We start from the raw sequence: 14,533 nt of genomic DNA on the forward strand, positions 1-14,533 counted from the left end.
AATTAAACACCGTGTTACAACGACGAAAAGTAGTATGATATGGCATTTATTTCATGAGAATAGGTACATTTCTGTAGCTAACAGCGTCCACCCCTCCGTAATGGACTGTCCCACACTGGATTAGCCAATCACGCGCTTTGTTGTGGTAGCAGCCCACGGAGAGGAAGACGAGTGTTGGACTCTGACACTGAAACTGCAGGACTGTCTCTAGGACGTTTTCTCGTCAGTTTTTTTCCGCCTGTTTTTGCTGAAACGTTACTCGTGTCGGCTCAGTCATGGAGAAGCAGAACCTGTCCGTGGTGCTGCACTCCCAGGGAGACCTCAGGCTGGTAGGAGACCCGCAGAACGCTTCTGCAGCTCGCTCAGTGACAGTTGGCTGCAGTCTGTGTGAATGAAGTGACCGCATGATTATTGTTTTTCCCCAGGAAAACCGCCCTGTCCAGGAGCCAGGACCAAACGGTACGTCATATTCAACTGACTGAAAACATGTTTACCTTGAAAATGTTCTTGATGGGATGCGACACTCAAATTACCCCAACATTCACTACAAAACATGCACAATATTTAAAAGATTTTTTAAAATACTTTTATCCTTCTTAGGAAACAATTAAATCTTGGTTTTCACTTAATGTTAAAATGAAACACAACTGCATTCTCCATGTATTTCAACTTGAGCAATTCCAGAGTGTTTATGTATTGTACATACATATAAGAAGCTTTACCCGTTGATTTCATGCGTGTGGAATGCACGCTGTCAGCATTTGGCTTGGCTTTGACAGCGCTGCAACTTAATTACATTGTTGGAAAACATATCTCTAACCGGCTCATCACCATTTTAACTGCTGTCAATTTGGTAGACTGAATTATTGTGTTGTTTAGTTTGATATACTCGTCTGAGTCACTGAAGTAATCAGAGGCGAGATCAGTCTTTTAGACGAATTAAATCAAGCTGATTTGTGTTGAGAAAAGGTTAATCTCCCATGAGTTAGAATAGATCCTCACAGTTTTGGTGTGTTTTTTGCTCAGAGGTTCTGCTGCAGATGCACTCTGTTGGAATCTGTGGGTCAGATGTGCATTACTGGCAGCACGGTCGCATCGGAGACTTTGTGGTCACAAAGCCGATGGTGTTGGGTCACGAGGCTTCTGGGCGGGTGGTGAAGGTCGGCTCAGCGGTTAAACATCTTAAAGTTGGTGAGTAAGTAACGGTTGCAAATGTATGTCAAACTGAAAATAATCCAAATTAATCTGAAAACAGAGGTATTTAATGTTCTGTTTTAGGTGACAGAGTGGCGATCGAGCCAGGTGTACCCAGAGAGATGGATGAGTTCTTCAAAAGCGGGCGTTACAATCTATCGCCTACTATCTTCTTCTGTGCCACGCCTCCAGATGATGGAAACCTGTGCAGATACTACAAGCACAGTGCCAACTTCTGTTACAAGTAACACCAGATATTACCCAACAACATCCTGGCGGGACTGCAACTCTCTTGCTTAAAGTTGTCTAACATCCTCTTCTTTTCTTCTCTGTCTTTTCTCTCCAGGTTGCCTGATAACGTGACGTTTGAGGAGGGGGCTCTGATTGAGCCTCTGTCCGTGGGCATCCACGCCTGTCGGAGGGCCGGCGTAACCCTCGGCAGTACCGTGCTCATCTGTGGGGCAGGTACAAATATGCTATTGGTACAAATATGAAACTAACAGTTGATTCTGCAACAAAGACGCTTGAGGGAACTAATATGAAAGACATGATTGTACTGGATTTGAGCGACATGCCTGCACAAGTCAGGAGTCTCACCCAGTGGGTGGAGTCAAAAAGTGGGATTCATCCTGACTCAACAGAACGTGAGAGAAAAAAACTGCTGACCCTAAACACTCGTAGTAAGACTTAATATTCAACATAGCCTTGTCAAAACAAGCAAGGCCTCTGGGAGCGACAGCTGACCTTTCCTGGTAAGAGCAATGTTATCTGGCTCAGGCAGAGCTGAGGGGTTCCGTATTATCTTTGCATATTATTAGAGTTTGTCTTGAGATGTTGGTTGTCAGTTTGTCTCTCATCTCTTCCCACAGGGCCAATTGGATTGGTCTGTCTGCTTGTTGCCAAGGCGATGGGGGCCTCGCAAGTCGTCATCACTGGTAACAGTTGCAAACATTTCTATGTGAAATAACTCAAATTCATCAGATATAAATCTTTGCTTTGATTGGTCCTTTTGTTTCTAATCTGCCGTTGTCACACTCAGATCTGTTCCCAGAGCGTTTGACGATGGCCAAGCAGCTGGGCGCCGACTTCCAGCTGGCGGTGAAGCGAGGGGACGGACCTCAACAGTTGGCCAAGAGTGTGGAGGACATGCTGGGCGCTCAGCCTCACATCACGATCGAATGCACCGGTGTTGAGAGCAGCATGCAGACTGCTATATACGTACGTTTATAATGGGAGAACGTGAAGTAGTGGCACACCCGCAGCCAGGTGTTGAGCTGAAGTGCAGTTTAGCTTGTTAGAGTTTAGTGTTGGAGTGTTTGTGCAGGTTTTTCAAGTTTCCTAATGGATTATTTTTATTTGTTTATCGTATTTTACATCCACCAAGTACAACTGACAGGTGAATTCATGTTACATTTCACAGCCAAGTGGTTTAGAGTTCATTTATCACATTCAATACACTACTCAACTACCCTTTGTCAGATTTCAGTGACTAAAACCAACAGTAATCAAATTGATTAAATGAGACAAAAACTTTTGAGATTTTGTCAATAAAAAAAAGACAAAAATTAATAAAACGAAAATGTGGCTAAAACTAGTAAAAACTGTAGGCAAAAGACAAAATCTACACCAATAAAAAAATACCACAAACACCTGACGAGACATTCAACTAAAACTTGACATGAAATAACACGTTTAAAAAAACTCCCAAGGACACTTTACACAAGATTTAGATTAAATCAGAGGTCGCAGTTAAAATGAATCCAATTTGACACTTAACATACATTTTGACAAAATCACTCTCAAAGCTTCTGAATGATGCACTGGTGTGTTTTACTATGCACTGCTGACCGTTGTTGTTGTCTGTGTTTATTGTCAGGCGACCCGATCAGGAGGGGTGGTGGTGCTGGTGGGTCTGGGCTCAGAGATGGCGACTGTCCCTCTGGTCAATGCTGCTGTGAGAGAAGTGGACATCAGAGGGGTCTTCCGCTACTGCAACACGTAACACAGCCTTCCCTCTGTCAGATGACGCGTAAATAAAACCATCGCCACCTGCGGCTGAGGCTTCACTCAAAGACTCTGTATAACGTTTGTGTTGCAGGTGGCCGATGGCCATCGCCATGTTAGCATCGGGGAAAGTGAACGTGAAGCCCCTTGTGACCCACCGCTTCCCTCTGGAGCAGGCGGTGCAGGCCTTTGAGACAACGCGTCAGGGTCTCGGGATTAAGGTCATGTTAAAGTGTGACCAGAGTAACCAGGATCCTTGACGTGAGCCGGTGACTCGGCATCACTGGCAGAACAAGGCAGCCCGGATGGTGACTTCAAGAAAGATTAGACGCACTAGTAGCAACAAGATGAATGACGACAAAATGCTGGACTGCTCACAGCTGACATGCAACACACACCAGCTATGAAACACCTTGTGCTGTAGCCAGTATTTGAATTAAGAATTTTGAATAATTTGCTATCAGTTTTTAATCTAAGTTGATTTTATACATGGCTACAGTCAGAAAAGGAAATATCTAAGTAATAAAATAAAAAAGTGTCATGTTTTTGTTTTTTCCCCATTTCAACATCACCTGCATCACCCGGTTTCTGCCACTGGGGGGAAGTAGAGTCACGATTGCCCAGCAGAGTCCATTCTCCCAAATATGGACCATGAACTCTTACACTGAGCACACAAAATTCTACAAAAGTAACCATTTTACTAAGTTGTAGATTGAACTTCGGTAAAAGGAAGCGAAGGTTTAACAACTCTGTAATGTTAAAACTTTATAAAATTCAGTAAATAAACAGGAAATGATGTAACACAATGAAGATAAACTATTTTAGTAAACTGCTACAAAATCAGCTTCCCAAAAAGTGCAATTATCTTTGCAGAGATATTACTGGGAAACTTTTAAAAACGATCTCTGCAGTTTATTTATCCTGCGTATGTGAGCAACGCGGGCTGCACGGTGGTGCAGTGGTCAGCACTGTGGCCTCACAGCAAGAAGGTTCCGGGTTCAAGTCCCGGCTCGGGCACGGGATCTTTCTGTGTGGAGTCTGTATGTTCTCCCCGTGTCTGCGTGGGTTCTCTCCGGGTACTCCGGCTTCCTCCCATCATCCAAAGACATGCAATTTGGGGACTAGGGTGATTGGATTTTCTAAATTGACCGTAGGTGTGAATGGGTGTTCGTCCTGCGATGGACTGGCGACCTGTCCAGGGTGAACCCAGCCTCTCGCCCGTTGACGCTGGGATAGGCTCCACCCCCCCGCGACCCTTTACGTGTAGGAATAAGCGGAAGATGACGATGGATGTGAGCAACGCTCCCATTTCACATTGACTGTCAACATTTGCTTCTCCAAAGAAATACAATTTTTCCCTACAGCTGTTCACTTGAAATAAGAGTTTTTACAAATTCTTCCATTAGAAATCAAATCGTAACGCATGCGTTCGATCTAAAGGCTATTATTAGTACACAATGAATACAATAAAAAGGAAAAAAACCCAGAGTTAGACCGAAGTTATCCGGTGACATGGATTTGAACAATGAGGGCACAATGCTGACATTCATCTATAATCATGAAATCGTATTTATATAAGAGGCCTTACTACTTTCATAGAACCAAGCAAACCTCTTTAAGATTCAGTTCAACAGATCCAGCCAGGTTGAGCTCAGATTTTATTATCTTGCCACAATGACATGACACTACTTTACGAGGCATGCACACAGATAATGTCCATACGGTTCAAATTCAGTACAGTGTGTTGTAAAGCTGCGGTGGTGCAGCTTCTTCAGTCACAGTGTGTGATTCACAGTTCTCTCTCTCTCTCCGTCATCGGCAACATACAGGTGGGATGAGGTTCACTAAACCTGTGTGTTTTCCTTCTACGTGAGCACAATACTAGACGATTTTCTTTTTATGTACACACATTCTAATACTGCTGATGGTGATGGGACAGCTCGCACGACACGGTTACATTCACGATCCGCTCATAGTATGCATGAGTTTCAGTCAGGAACACAACAGGTTAACGCACACAGTAGATTAGCACACAAAAGAAATCTCATTGTTCGTGTGTGATAAAAAAGCATAAATGATGCATGTTAATAGTTTTTTTTTATTGTCATTTAAAGGTGTGTGAGTGTTTGTACATGAGATTTAGAAAAGACTATCCAGAGGCTGAGTGTCATAAAATGAAGGAAATGAAAAAAAGATATGGCGTTTCTCCCATAAACCCCTGCTGCAAGCATTGGTTTGCATGTACATTATTTTAACTTGACCCAAAGTTTGAACTCTAAAATTCTTTTTCAAAGGAAATCTGGCAGCATTTCACTGTGTTTTGCCTCATCATTGTCTGCTTTCAATTCAGTAAATATTTACAACACAGCTGTAGCTCCTCCCACTCCATCACCATCCGTCACGATATTAGCAAAATATGTATTTACATGAGAAATAAATAAACAGAAAAAAATGAAACTATACAATTATAGCAGAAGCATAATATTGTATTACATGAATAAAAAAATACAAATGGCAACGCATTCTCTCATTAAGTCCTCACATCATCCACGGAAAAGCACAGACGACAAATAATAGAAAAACAACATTGTTCAGCTGGTCAGATGAAAAAAAAATGAATATCATTATCAATATCATTGCATGTTAAACACAAACAATGAAGAAATGGCAAGGAAGTGATGTCATCAGCTCCAAAGAATGAGATGAACGGGAGGGGAAGCGACCCCTCACTCCACTGAGTCAGCTGGGTCTGACCAGTAAGACCTTCAGCGGACCAGCAGTCGCTCCTGTGCAGCGTCCCCGCAGCCGTTTATATGTACATGGGCGTCTCTTGTCCTGTTAGAAGTCTGAACATGGCGGCCGGCATTGTCTTCATGTGAATCTGGTTGTGGAAGAACAATGTCAACCAGACATTTATTTGATATGAAACAGGAACATTCATGCAGGAGCTCTGCAGGTCCGTTTATGTACAGGATCTCTGCAAAGTAACAACGATTACTGCCTAGAAATGCATACAAAGCACAGGTTGCAGGATGCCCTTCTGATTTATCATTTTTAAAATTAACATTTCTGCATTTGATTTTTGAATTAAACTAAACCAAAATCGTTCACTAGTTTTGTTTCTGTCGTATTTAATGTAGGTATCGTACTTCTGATTTCCCTACAGCCTCCATTAGCCTCATCTGTGAGTCCATGTGACAGTTTTTGTCTGAGATGCAGGATGAAGTCATAAAAATCCCAACTAACTTTGGTGCATTTTGACTTGAGGGCAAGTCAAGAGTGTTGCTTTTTCACCAGACTCCCTGCTTTTTACATGGACTAGTACATTTGAAGGCTGACATAAAGCCAATGGCTTCACCATCGGGATGAGACAGCGGGCGGGACATTGCTATCCCATTGTGCGGTGTCTCCTTTCAGTATCACCCAACAGTATCATTTGTTTTTACTTCGTTCTGCTTCACTTTTTAAAGGTAAACAAAACCAGCGTGTTGGCACGGCTGCATGTTGTTTCAGAGACAACTTTCAATATCCGACACAGGGTGATGGCCTGGTCTCCAGTGATGCTGAGGGAAACTGTACTCACCTCCCCCATGCCCCCAATACTCTGAATAAGACACTGCCACGTAAAAAACGTCTTCTGTTCACTTTCACCTGATCAGCAGCAATAATTGGATTAATACACAGATTCCTCTGATCCTAGCAGACGCGTATACACCTTAATCACATGATAGCAAGTGATTTCTATCTGCCCAAAAATCCAACAGAAACAATTTACAATCGATGGTCACTAGCCAGGATGGCTACCAACACCTGTGAGGAGTAATTACTTGAGTTAGAGATTCTTGAATTTGAAGCCACCTCACCATAATGGCACTTGCTGTGTCATAGCTAAACAGGAAACAGAATATTTGCTTTTTTTTGTTCAAGTTCCATGTGTGAATGTGTGTTTGTTTCACCTCGCCAACAGAGTTGGAGAGGGCCTGGACGATCTTCTCGTGTGCCGTGGCCACCACACTCTGACCATTGATCTCGATGATCCTGTGGCCCACTCGAACCCCTCCCCGCTCAGCGATGCCCCCCCGCATTAGACTGCATATCTACAGGATGAAACACACATGCGTATATAATACAAATTGCATGCTACATTTACACTACTGAGGCCATATGGGACAGATACTTTATTTACAGGAAAATGACGAGCTGGTATCACACTAAATCCTCTCTAAAGACAATGGGATTCTTTCTGAGGCAATCCTTTAGGCGTATAAATATTGCCTGACTCAAAATATCAATTCATCAGCACACTGCACATGACTGTGTTTCTTGAGTGTGTCCAATATAGTGTAAATAAAGGAGCAGATTAGAGTGTGACAGGAAAGTAAAACACTCAAGCTGCACCATAAATCTACCATAGCAAACATCTGTGTGCTGGACGGCAGGAACACAATAGAGCTTTATGAGGTGTTCTCCACTCCTCTGCAGCTCAGAGAACCAGATGTACACTTACGATGCCGTTCTGGACGCTGAAGCCCAGCTGATATTTAAGGTCTGGTCTCTTGATGAGGACGGTGGTCACAGGAGGGCAGCTGACAATGTTCATCTTCACCTGGACCTGGTTCTTTAAGCCCTTCAACACAAAAACACACAAAGAGCCATGACTTTATCTGGTTTTAATCTTCACATGGCGTTTTCCCAGGCGTCCTCTGTACCTTGATGATTCCCTGACAGGTGGCGAGTGGCAGCCCCACGAGGCTGGTGTTGTTGATGGACATGATCTGGTCTCCAATGCTTAGCTTGCCAGAGCGCGCCGCCGGGGCGCCGTTCATCATGTTGGCTAAGATAACAGTGGGAAGGATGGAGCCCCAGCCGGACTCCACTATCACCACCCCCAGGATCTCCCCTTTGCTCTTCTCCAGCTGGAGCTGCAGACAGGGGGCAGTTGGATGGCTATTAGAGCCGCTACATCTGACAATATTAAAACAATACGACCGCTGGTGTGGACTTTTATTGTTTGACTGCTGGAGATGTTTAAAGATGATTGATAACCACTCACTTCAGAGTAACAATCTGTGAAATCAGTCCTGGATAAACAACAGACAAACCCATCTGAGGATTTAATCTAAAACTAGCCTCTGACATCACTACTATCACACTACACAGCTACAGGTATTGGTGTATCAGTGTCATCATGCATCATGTCTCAGGAGGAAACGAATGCCATTACCATGGCAATGTGGCCAATTTTTTGTATTTGGCCGTAGAAAATAAAACTTTTGTAAGTAGACTCCTCAAGGAAGGATCGTTTCCAAACTTCACAACTGAGTTCCAGCTAAATTTAAGTTAGAGTGCCACCTAGTGGTTACAGGATGTAAACCTGATGTAAAAAAAACTATTTGATTTACATCAAAGTGACACTGTGCTGTCTTCAGATGATGTACAACACACAATATAGTACACATTTGTTCTTTAGCCTCACCTAGTGGAAGCAGGAAGTGATATTTTCCCTACAGTGCACATTAGTCTGCTCCTAAACTGACCAGGTTTCTCTTCACTCTGACCCGACACAACAGCTTGTGACGTGTGCAGGGGTGAGGTCACGCTCATCACTGCTTGCAGCTTTAATTAAGGCCCCAGCAGGAACGCGCCAGAGGCCGACAGCTCACCCTGAGTCAGCAGAATAATAGAAGTCTTTATTACACGCGCAGTCATTAATTCCTGCAGCTTATTAATGAAATGTTGAGCCTGTACCCTCCACACCTCCATCTAGTAGTGTTGAGTGGACTATCTGACACTTTGCCGTGATCAAGCTCATTTCCATGCATTTATAAGGAGCTGAAACACTGACCGATTACAGGTAAGCAGTTTATAACATTTATTTAATTTAGCTCAGAAAGGCCCAGGTGATGAGCTCCACTCCACACCGTCTTAATGGAGAAAACATTTATCTGCTCTACTTTTTCAACTAGACAATGTTACTCAAGAACACACACAGCCTTGAAAAATGAACTTCTTTTCAGCACAGTTGGCTGGGAGGCTTTATTGCTTGAAGAAAGCCCAACTCGCCCATCACTACAAATTACTCATGCGCCTCCAATATATAGCAGCTGTGTGGAAGTGCCCAGGCAGCTTCCCTGCTCATACAGCAGAAACTGTTTCATGGTCTCTAATTCTCCAAAAGCCTCTGGTAATGCTTTTAGGGCACAGAGTTAGCTAAAAGAGGAAAGGCTGAAAAAGAGCTGGAGCTGAGTAGATTTTCCTGTACATCTGTCTAATCAGACAAACGCTACTGTAGATTTGTGTTCGTCTAACGTCTCTGCAGCTTGATTTCATGCTGTGTCAGTCGCCTCATGAATGCACACAAACCAAAAAAGACCTGGATATGAAAAAATGTGTGCGTATGTTGCTCATGCTACATGAACTAACCTCTTTGCAGTTTTCAGAGTTGGAGAAGTGGATGAGGTCATCGTTATACATCTCCTGGGTGTTGATGATGTCACTGTACTCCTTTTGGCTCAGGTCTTCAGGGTTAATGCCATTGGCTCTCAGGAACTCCTGATAAGCGACGCTGAACGCCTGGCCAATGGACTGAGCGATGAGCTGAGCCTGTGGTGATAAAGGAGGAGCAGGAATCAGAAGCTTATCTTCTCTCAAACGCATATAAATAACAATCGAGTGGAGGAGAGCTTCCAGTGGCATCAAACAATAGAGTCACTGAGTCAGCCAAGAATATGTTAAGACATAATATGAATTCATTTTGTCTGTCCACAGCAATTTTTTCCTACGCAGACTAACACACAGCTGCAAGTACAGGGAGGACATCTGCAGTTAACAAGGGGGAGGGAATTCTGTTTTTATTTGTGTTTTTTATTATAATTTGTTCATATTGTGATTTGATTAGCATCTTAATGCTACAATAACTAATAAACTATTAAACGGGATAGACTGGCAGCACAGGACACGTATCCCCTGACAACAGCATGACAGCGTGGACACAAGCGAGCAGAGAATCTCGAAATATGATTAACAAGCAGAACTCCAATGAATGCATACTCACAACAATGCAAAACCTCAATAATTATATCATCAGGAGTCTTATAAAATAAACAATATTGGAACATAAACATATTGTTCACTTTCTATTTCCATGAAATCCTTCATCAATTATATTATCTTATTTTATCAATGTGGGTAAAAGACATTGAACAGCCCTGCTTTAATTAATCCTATTAAAGAGAAACGAGATCTCACACAACACTCACGTTGGAAAAGCTGCAATGGAATTTCCAGTTTGAACACTTTGATCAAGTGTTCTGTTTTAGCACCTTTCCTCTTTATCTGAATGTAAAACTACACATTAATAGCCCCAAATCCTAAAATGAAACACTAAGAAATATTTTTGCAGACCAAAATGAAAGTGTTCCAATACAGGAAGTAGAGTTACAGTAACCAAAAAAGTTTCTAAGCTGATATTATAACTCTGGCTGGCCTTTTCAACCTGGCAGCAGAATTTGATTCCGAGAGGACAGATTGGAATCCAGCTTTTATACTGACTGGCACAGACAGCCAGTAGCTGGCTGCTTTATGGTACATTGTTGAAGTTGCCAAGTCTTGTTGAAACGACTTCAACAAGAATCATAGCGCAGCTCTGTGGTTCAAAATGCAAAAAACTGAATTCCGAGCCAATTTATATCATTTCACATCAGTGGTTTGCTGTAAAAAAAAAACAACAACCAAGGATTTCCAAATAAAAGAGGACAAATGATAACTGGTGAGGGAGGATAATAGGTAAGAATCCCGATCAGGTCATCGTGGCTGCCTTGTCTCAGAGGATCATGAATACAGAACAATAATAGTTTGCTCCTAGTTTGGCAGACACATGGATCCCAAGGTAAGAAGCGCTTACATCTTCCGACTCAAAGACGTGGCAGATCATCTTGTACTGCTTCTTTGCCTCGGGAGCTCCAGGCGTAGTTTCGATGCAGTCCTGGGAGGCTGTGCGTGGCATCCGGCGTCTTGCCATCAGGACTACGATGTTTCCGATATCAGCAATGTAGGAAATAGTCCGAAGCGCATTGTCCATCATTGTTTCCTACGGGTATAACAACCAAGAACACACATCAACTGAAATGTAAATGACTGTATTTTTATGATTGAGTACAGAAAAGCAGAGTTTTTCTGTTGGGGTTTGAGAAACCAAGTTTGGGAAACTGTGCATCATCCATGAATGACCTTGAAAGACTTTCCAAAGGGAGGGGTGAGGTGAGTGGCTGCAGACTGCTTTAATGGCTGGATGGCGCTAGATCTAACACACTGGTGCTTTTCAACTAACAGCAAAGCAGTAAAACAATATGTGGAAAACACTGGGCTAGCAACTCCACACTGGAGCCAATCAACTAAGACATTAAATCCCAGCAACACTTTTAATAGTTGAGTTGTGCAATTGTGCTTCTTTGACACTACCTTCAAGATACACCAAATGTATTTTCATCAGCTGATGTTCAGTGACTATGTGGAGCGTTTATATCTACATTCTAGTGTAATGTGAAACATCGCCAAAACTCTTAGACCTCAAGTGCGTGTCCATCTGATAATAATTGAAGAACAGAAGCACATAAGGGGAGTCGCTGATTCACAAACAAAACAGCAGAAGAAATATTGTGATCTATTGCTTTACAGAATTCACATATTCTTTTGGAAGAACTAAAATCCTTCCAGTATTTCTTCAAAAGCCCTGAGGGTTTCCCCTCTGGATACCAGAGTGTTTATGTAGATGAAACAAAGTGACCTAAATGCTGTAATCACATTTGTTCACTCAGCCTGATAATTGTCTTGTGTCGTCGTGTGGATTTTATGAGGCTTTTGTCTAAATACAACTCCTCTACGCAGCAGCAGTTTACATGGGGGTTGTGGGTGAATCAGTACGACTGCATCTTTTTATTCTCTACTGTCAATTGTAAATTAGGTAAAATGTCATTTTAGTTGAACCCAACACCACTTCAATGGTTTCGTCACCTTCATTAGTGTGGTTGTTCCAGCCCTGGATTGTGTTCTTATTCTGAGTCAATGTCAGAAAATACATGCGAGCAGCTTCCAGCCATTTAACTGTAGAACAAAGTGTCTTCTCTCTCTCTCAAAAGTGCCAGAGGTAACCAGATGGAAAGGGGGGAAGTTAAGACACTGCATTGCAGCACGCTAGTTTCTGCCAGTCGGAGACACACACATGCACACGCACGTGCGTGCGCGCGCACACACACACACACACACACACACACACACACACACACACACACACAAACTGGTGCTCTGCTCAGACGGCCAGACAGCCGCTCAGACTGAAATGTTGCAAATGAATCATCGATCACATATACATTTAAATATTCAGTGAACACAAAGCTTGATTCATTTTTTTCTAAGCACTGCAAAGCTCTCGCTTATCAGAGACTCCATCTCCTGTGAGGACTTAGAGCAGCTTTATGCTGTTCAGCTAAAAAGCCCCAAAAAACTTTGACAAAGCACAAGAAGCACAGAGAGGCTTTGTTGAACAGAAGGATATCTGAGGGATAAATACGATTTTTCATTTATCTGAATCTTAGGAAAGTTCAGCCTGAATTTAAACTTTTTGTGAGATAAAGAATATTTATCAGCTTACAAAGGAATTGCTGTTGTATAACTGCTCCTGTTATGACTTTTTTTTTTTTTTTTTTTACAAATGTCAGGTTGGATCATGATTAGAATATTTAACTGCATGCTAAGGACATGCTAAAAGATCCCGTAGCAGATTGTGCTGCAGTCAAACAGCTGGCAGCAGTAGCGCTGCGTCATCCTACATCAGGGGTCGGCAACCCGCGGCTCCGGAGCCGCATGCGGCTCTTTCACCCTTATGTTGCGTCTCTGCGTGACTTGGGAAAATAAATTATAAGTGTCCGATTGAAGTGTATGTTATTTGTCTCAAAAACGTGTATCATGTCGTCTTATTAAGTCAAAGTTTTTAACTTCTTTCTTCAGTCCTTGTGCAATTTCGGTGATCAGCATTCGCCTTCTTCAGAGACGTTTGACAGCACTCGACGTGTCAGCAGGCAGCCGGCATGCGCGAAAGCCCAGCGACACCAAAACTGCGCAATATCTGAACAAAGTATTTTCTTTGTGTTTGTTCATTTCTTTAATTGTAGTTGTAAATTGTAAGATTATTGTGATCTCGAAATATTAAAATAAAATTATATATAATTCTGGACTATAAGCAGCTACTTTTCCCGCCTGCTTTGAACGCTGCGGTTTATACAACGGTGCGGCTGGCGGTTTCTGGTAGGCTGGTTATATTTTAAACAGATGTTACTGCACCTTTAGGCCTACTGCTGTGTTATAGGCACTTTAAAAAAACACTTAATTAGTAGGGCTGCAACGATTAGTCGACGTTGTCGACAAAAATCAAAAATAGAAATAGTTGACAATGAATTCCATTGTCGACTATTTTCGCCACACGTGTTTTTCCAACAGAGTGAGGCTTCATACTTGATTACAATCTCTGCCGAGAGTCGCTCATGCGCAATAGCATCTCTGTCTCTGAGCGGTAACATACAGAAATGGCGGCGTCAACATCAGGTACGCATACCAAAACTTCTAAAGTTTGGGAACATTTTAGCCTGGATACGGCGGATAAAAAGACTACTTGGAAAGTTTGCAAAGCAGACCTTGGTGTCATGGCGGTGATGCACGAACATTTAAAGAGAGAGCACGTCGGGCAGTTGAACGAAACGGAGTCTGATTCACCTCGGTGAGATTCAAGTAACATTCAAGCCAATACAGTTTTTATGACACACATTGTACATTTTAGAAGCGTATTTTCGCTATAAAAAATGTTTACTTGATTTTGATTTATTTATTTGCCTGTCCCTAAAAAAATGGATAGAGGTATATTTATTTATGGATTGATGTCTCTACTGACGGAGCACTGGGCCTAATTGATTTTAGACAGGACGTTTTTATTTAATTTTTGTACGAATCCGCAGTATATTCAATAAAAGATGTATTTTTCATTGTACCCATCTTTCTTGTTAATCATTTGCCATAAAATGAAATCAACTTCATGCTAAATTTAAGAAAAAATTAATAATGATCCGATCAGTGGACTAATTATTTCAATAGTCGGTGACTAGTCGACTATTAAAATAGTCGTTAGTTGCAGCCCTATTAATTAGGCATAGCCTCGTCGAGTGCTGTAAGCTTTGTTTATGGTCCGCGCGCTGAGAGCGCACGTTTATTTCTACAGAGTAAATACGTTTCGAATGCTGTGAAAGTTTGTGTGTCTGAAACGCGATGTGTCATGTTATACAGCACA

The 14,533-nt window shown here is 42.3% G+C and overlaps 2 protein-coding genes and 1 long non-coding RNA gene across 6 annotated transcripts in view; 1 reads left to right on the forward strand and 2 right to left on the reverse strand.

Moving 5' to 3' along the window:
• Window positions 1–79: 79 nt before the first annotated feature.
• On the reverse strand, window positions 80–1,608 carry LOC147269300 (uncharacterized). The gene is made up of 3 exons (XR_015109728.1): window positions 1,456–1,608; window positions 495–544; window positions 80–383 (listed from the first exon to the last, which is right to left on the reverse strand). It is a non-coding gene; the product is annotated as an uncharacterized LOC147269300 (long non-coding RNA).
• sord (sorbitol dehydrogenase) lies at window positions 267–4,015 on the forward strand. The gene is made up of 9 exons (XM_086182370.1): window positions 267–329; window positions 426–459; window positions 1,027–1,191; window positions 1,279–1,438; window positions 1,541–1,659; window positions 2,064–2,129; window positions 2,234–2,412; window positions 3,071–3,192; window positions 3,293–4,015. Exons 1-9 carry the CDS (start codon window positions 276–278, stop codon window positions 3,456–3,458), a joined length of 1,065 nt encoding a protein of 354 aa, XP_086038496.1. The 5' UTR covers window positions 267–275; the 3' UTR covers window positions 3,459–4,015.
• Window positions 4,016–4,829: 814 nt separating this feature from the next.
• The window catches only part of apba2b (amyloid beta (A4) precursor protein-binding, family A, member 2b), a 59,804-nt gene continuing 50,100 nt past the window's right edge, over window positions 4,830–14,533 (reverse strand). For all 4 annotated transcript variants that reach the window (XM_086182339.1, XM_086182312.1, XM_086182330.1 and 1 more), the window contains 6 exons: window positions 11,102–11,287; window positions 9,622–9,801; window positions 7,908–8,120; window positions 7,706–7,825; window positions 7,155–7,295; window positions 4,830–6,079 (listed from right to left, as the gene is read on the reverse strand). In XM_086182339.1, coding sequence (XP_086038465.1) covers window positions 6,008–6,079; window positions 7,155–7,295; window positions 7,706–7,825; window positions 7,908–8,120; window positions 9,622–9,801; window positions 11,102–11,287 — 912 coding nt within the window. In that variant the 3' untranslated portion in view covers window positions 4,830–6,007. The remainder of the gene's footprint in view (window positions 6,080–7,154; window positions 7,296–7,705; window positions 7,826–7,907; window positions 8,121–9,621; window positions 9,802–11,101; window positions 11,288–14,533) is intronic.

The sequence above is a fragment of the Aulostomus chinensis genome, chromosome 2 (genome assembly GCF_037954235.1).
Source record: "Aulostomus chinensis isolate RoL2024-O1b breed Wild chromosome 2, RoL_Achi_v1.0, whole genome shotgun sequence".
NCBI lineage: Eukaryota > Metazoa > Chordata > Actinopteri > Syngnathiformes > Aulostomidae > Aulostomus > Aulostomus chinensis.

What these genes read in the sequence shown, in the direction of transcription:
- sord (XM_086182370.1), top strand. Translation starts at nt 276, where the DNA reads ATGGAGAAGCAGAACCTGTCCGTGGTGCTGCACTCCCAGGGAGACCTC. An exon ending in CCCAGGGAGACCTCAGGCTG is followed by an intron (nt 330 to 425) that starts GTAGGAGACCCG and finishes GTTTTTCCCCAG; the next exon opens with GAAAACCGCCCTGTCCAGGA. An exon ending in CTCGCAAGTCGTCATCACTG is followed by an intron (nt 2,130 to 2,233) that starts GTAACAGTTGCA and finishes TGTCACACTCAG; the next exon opens with ATCTGTTCCCAGAGCGTTTG.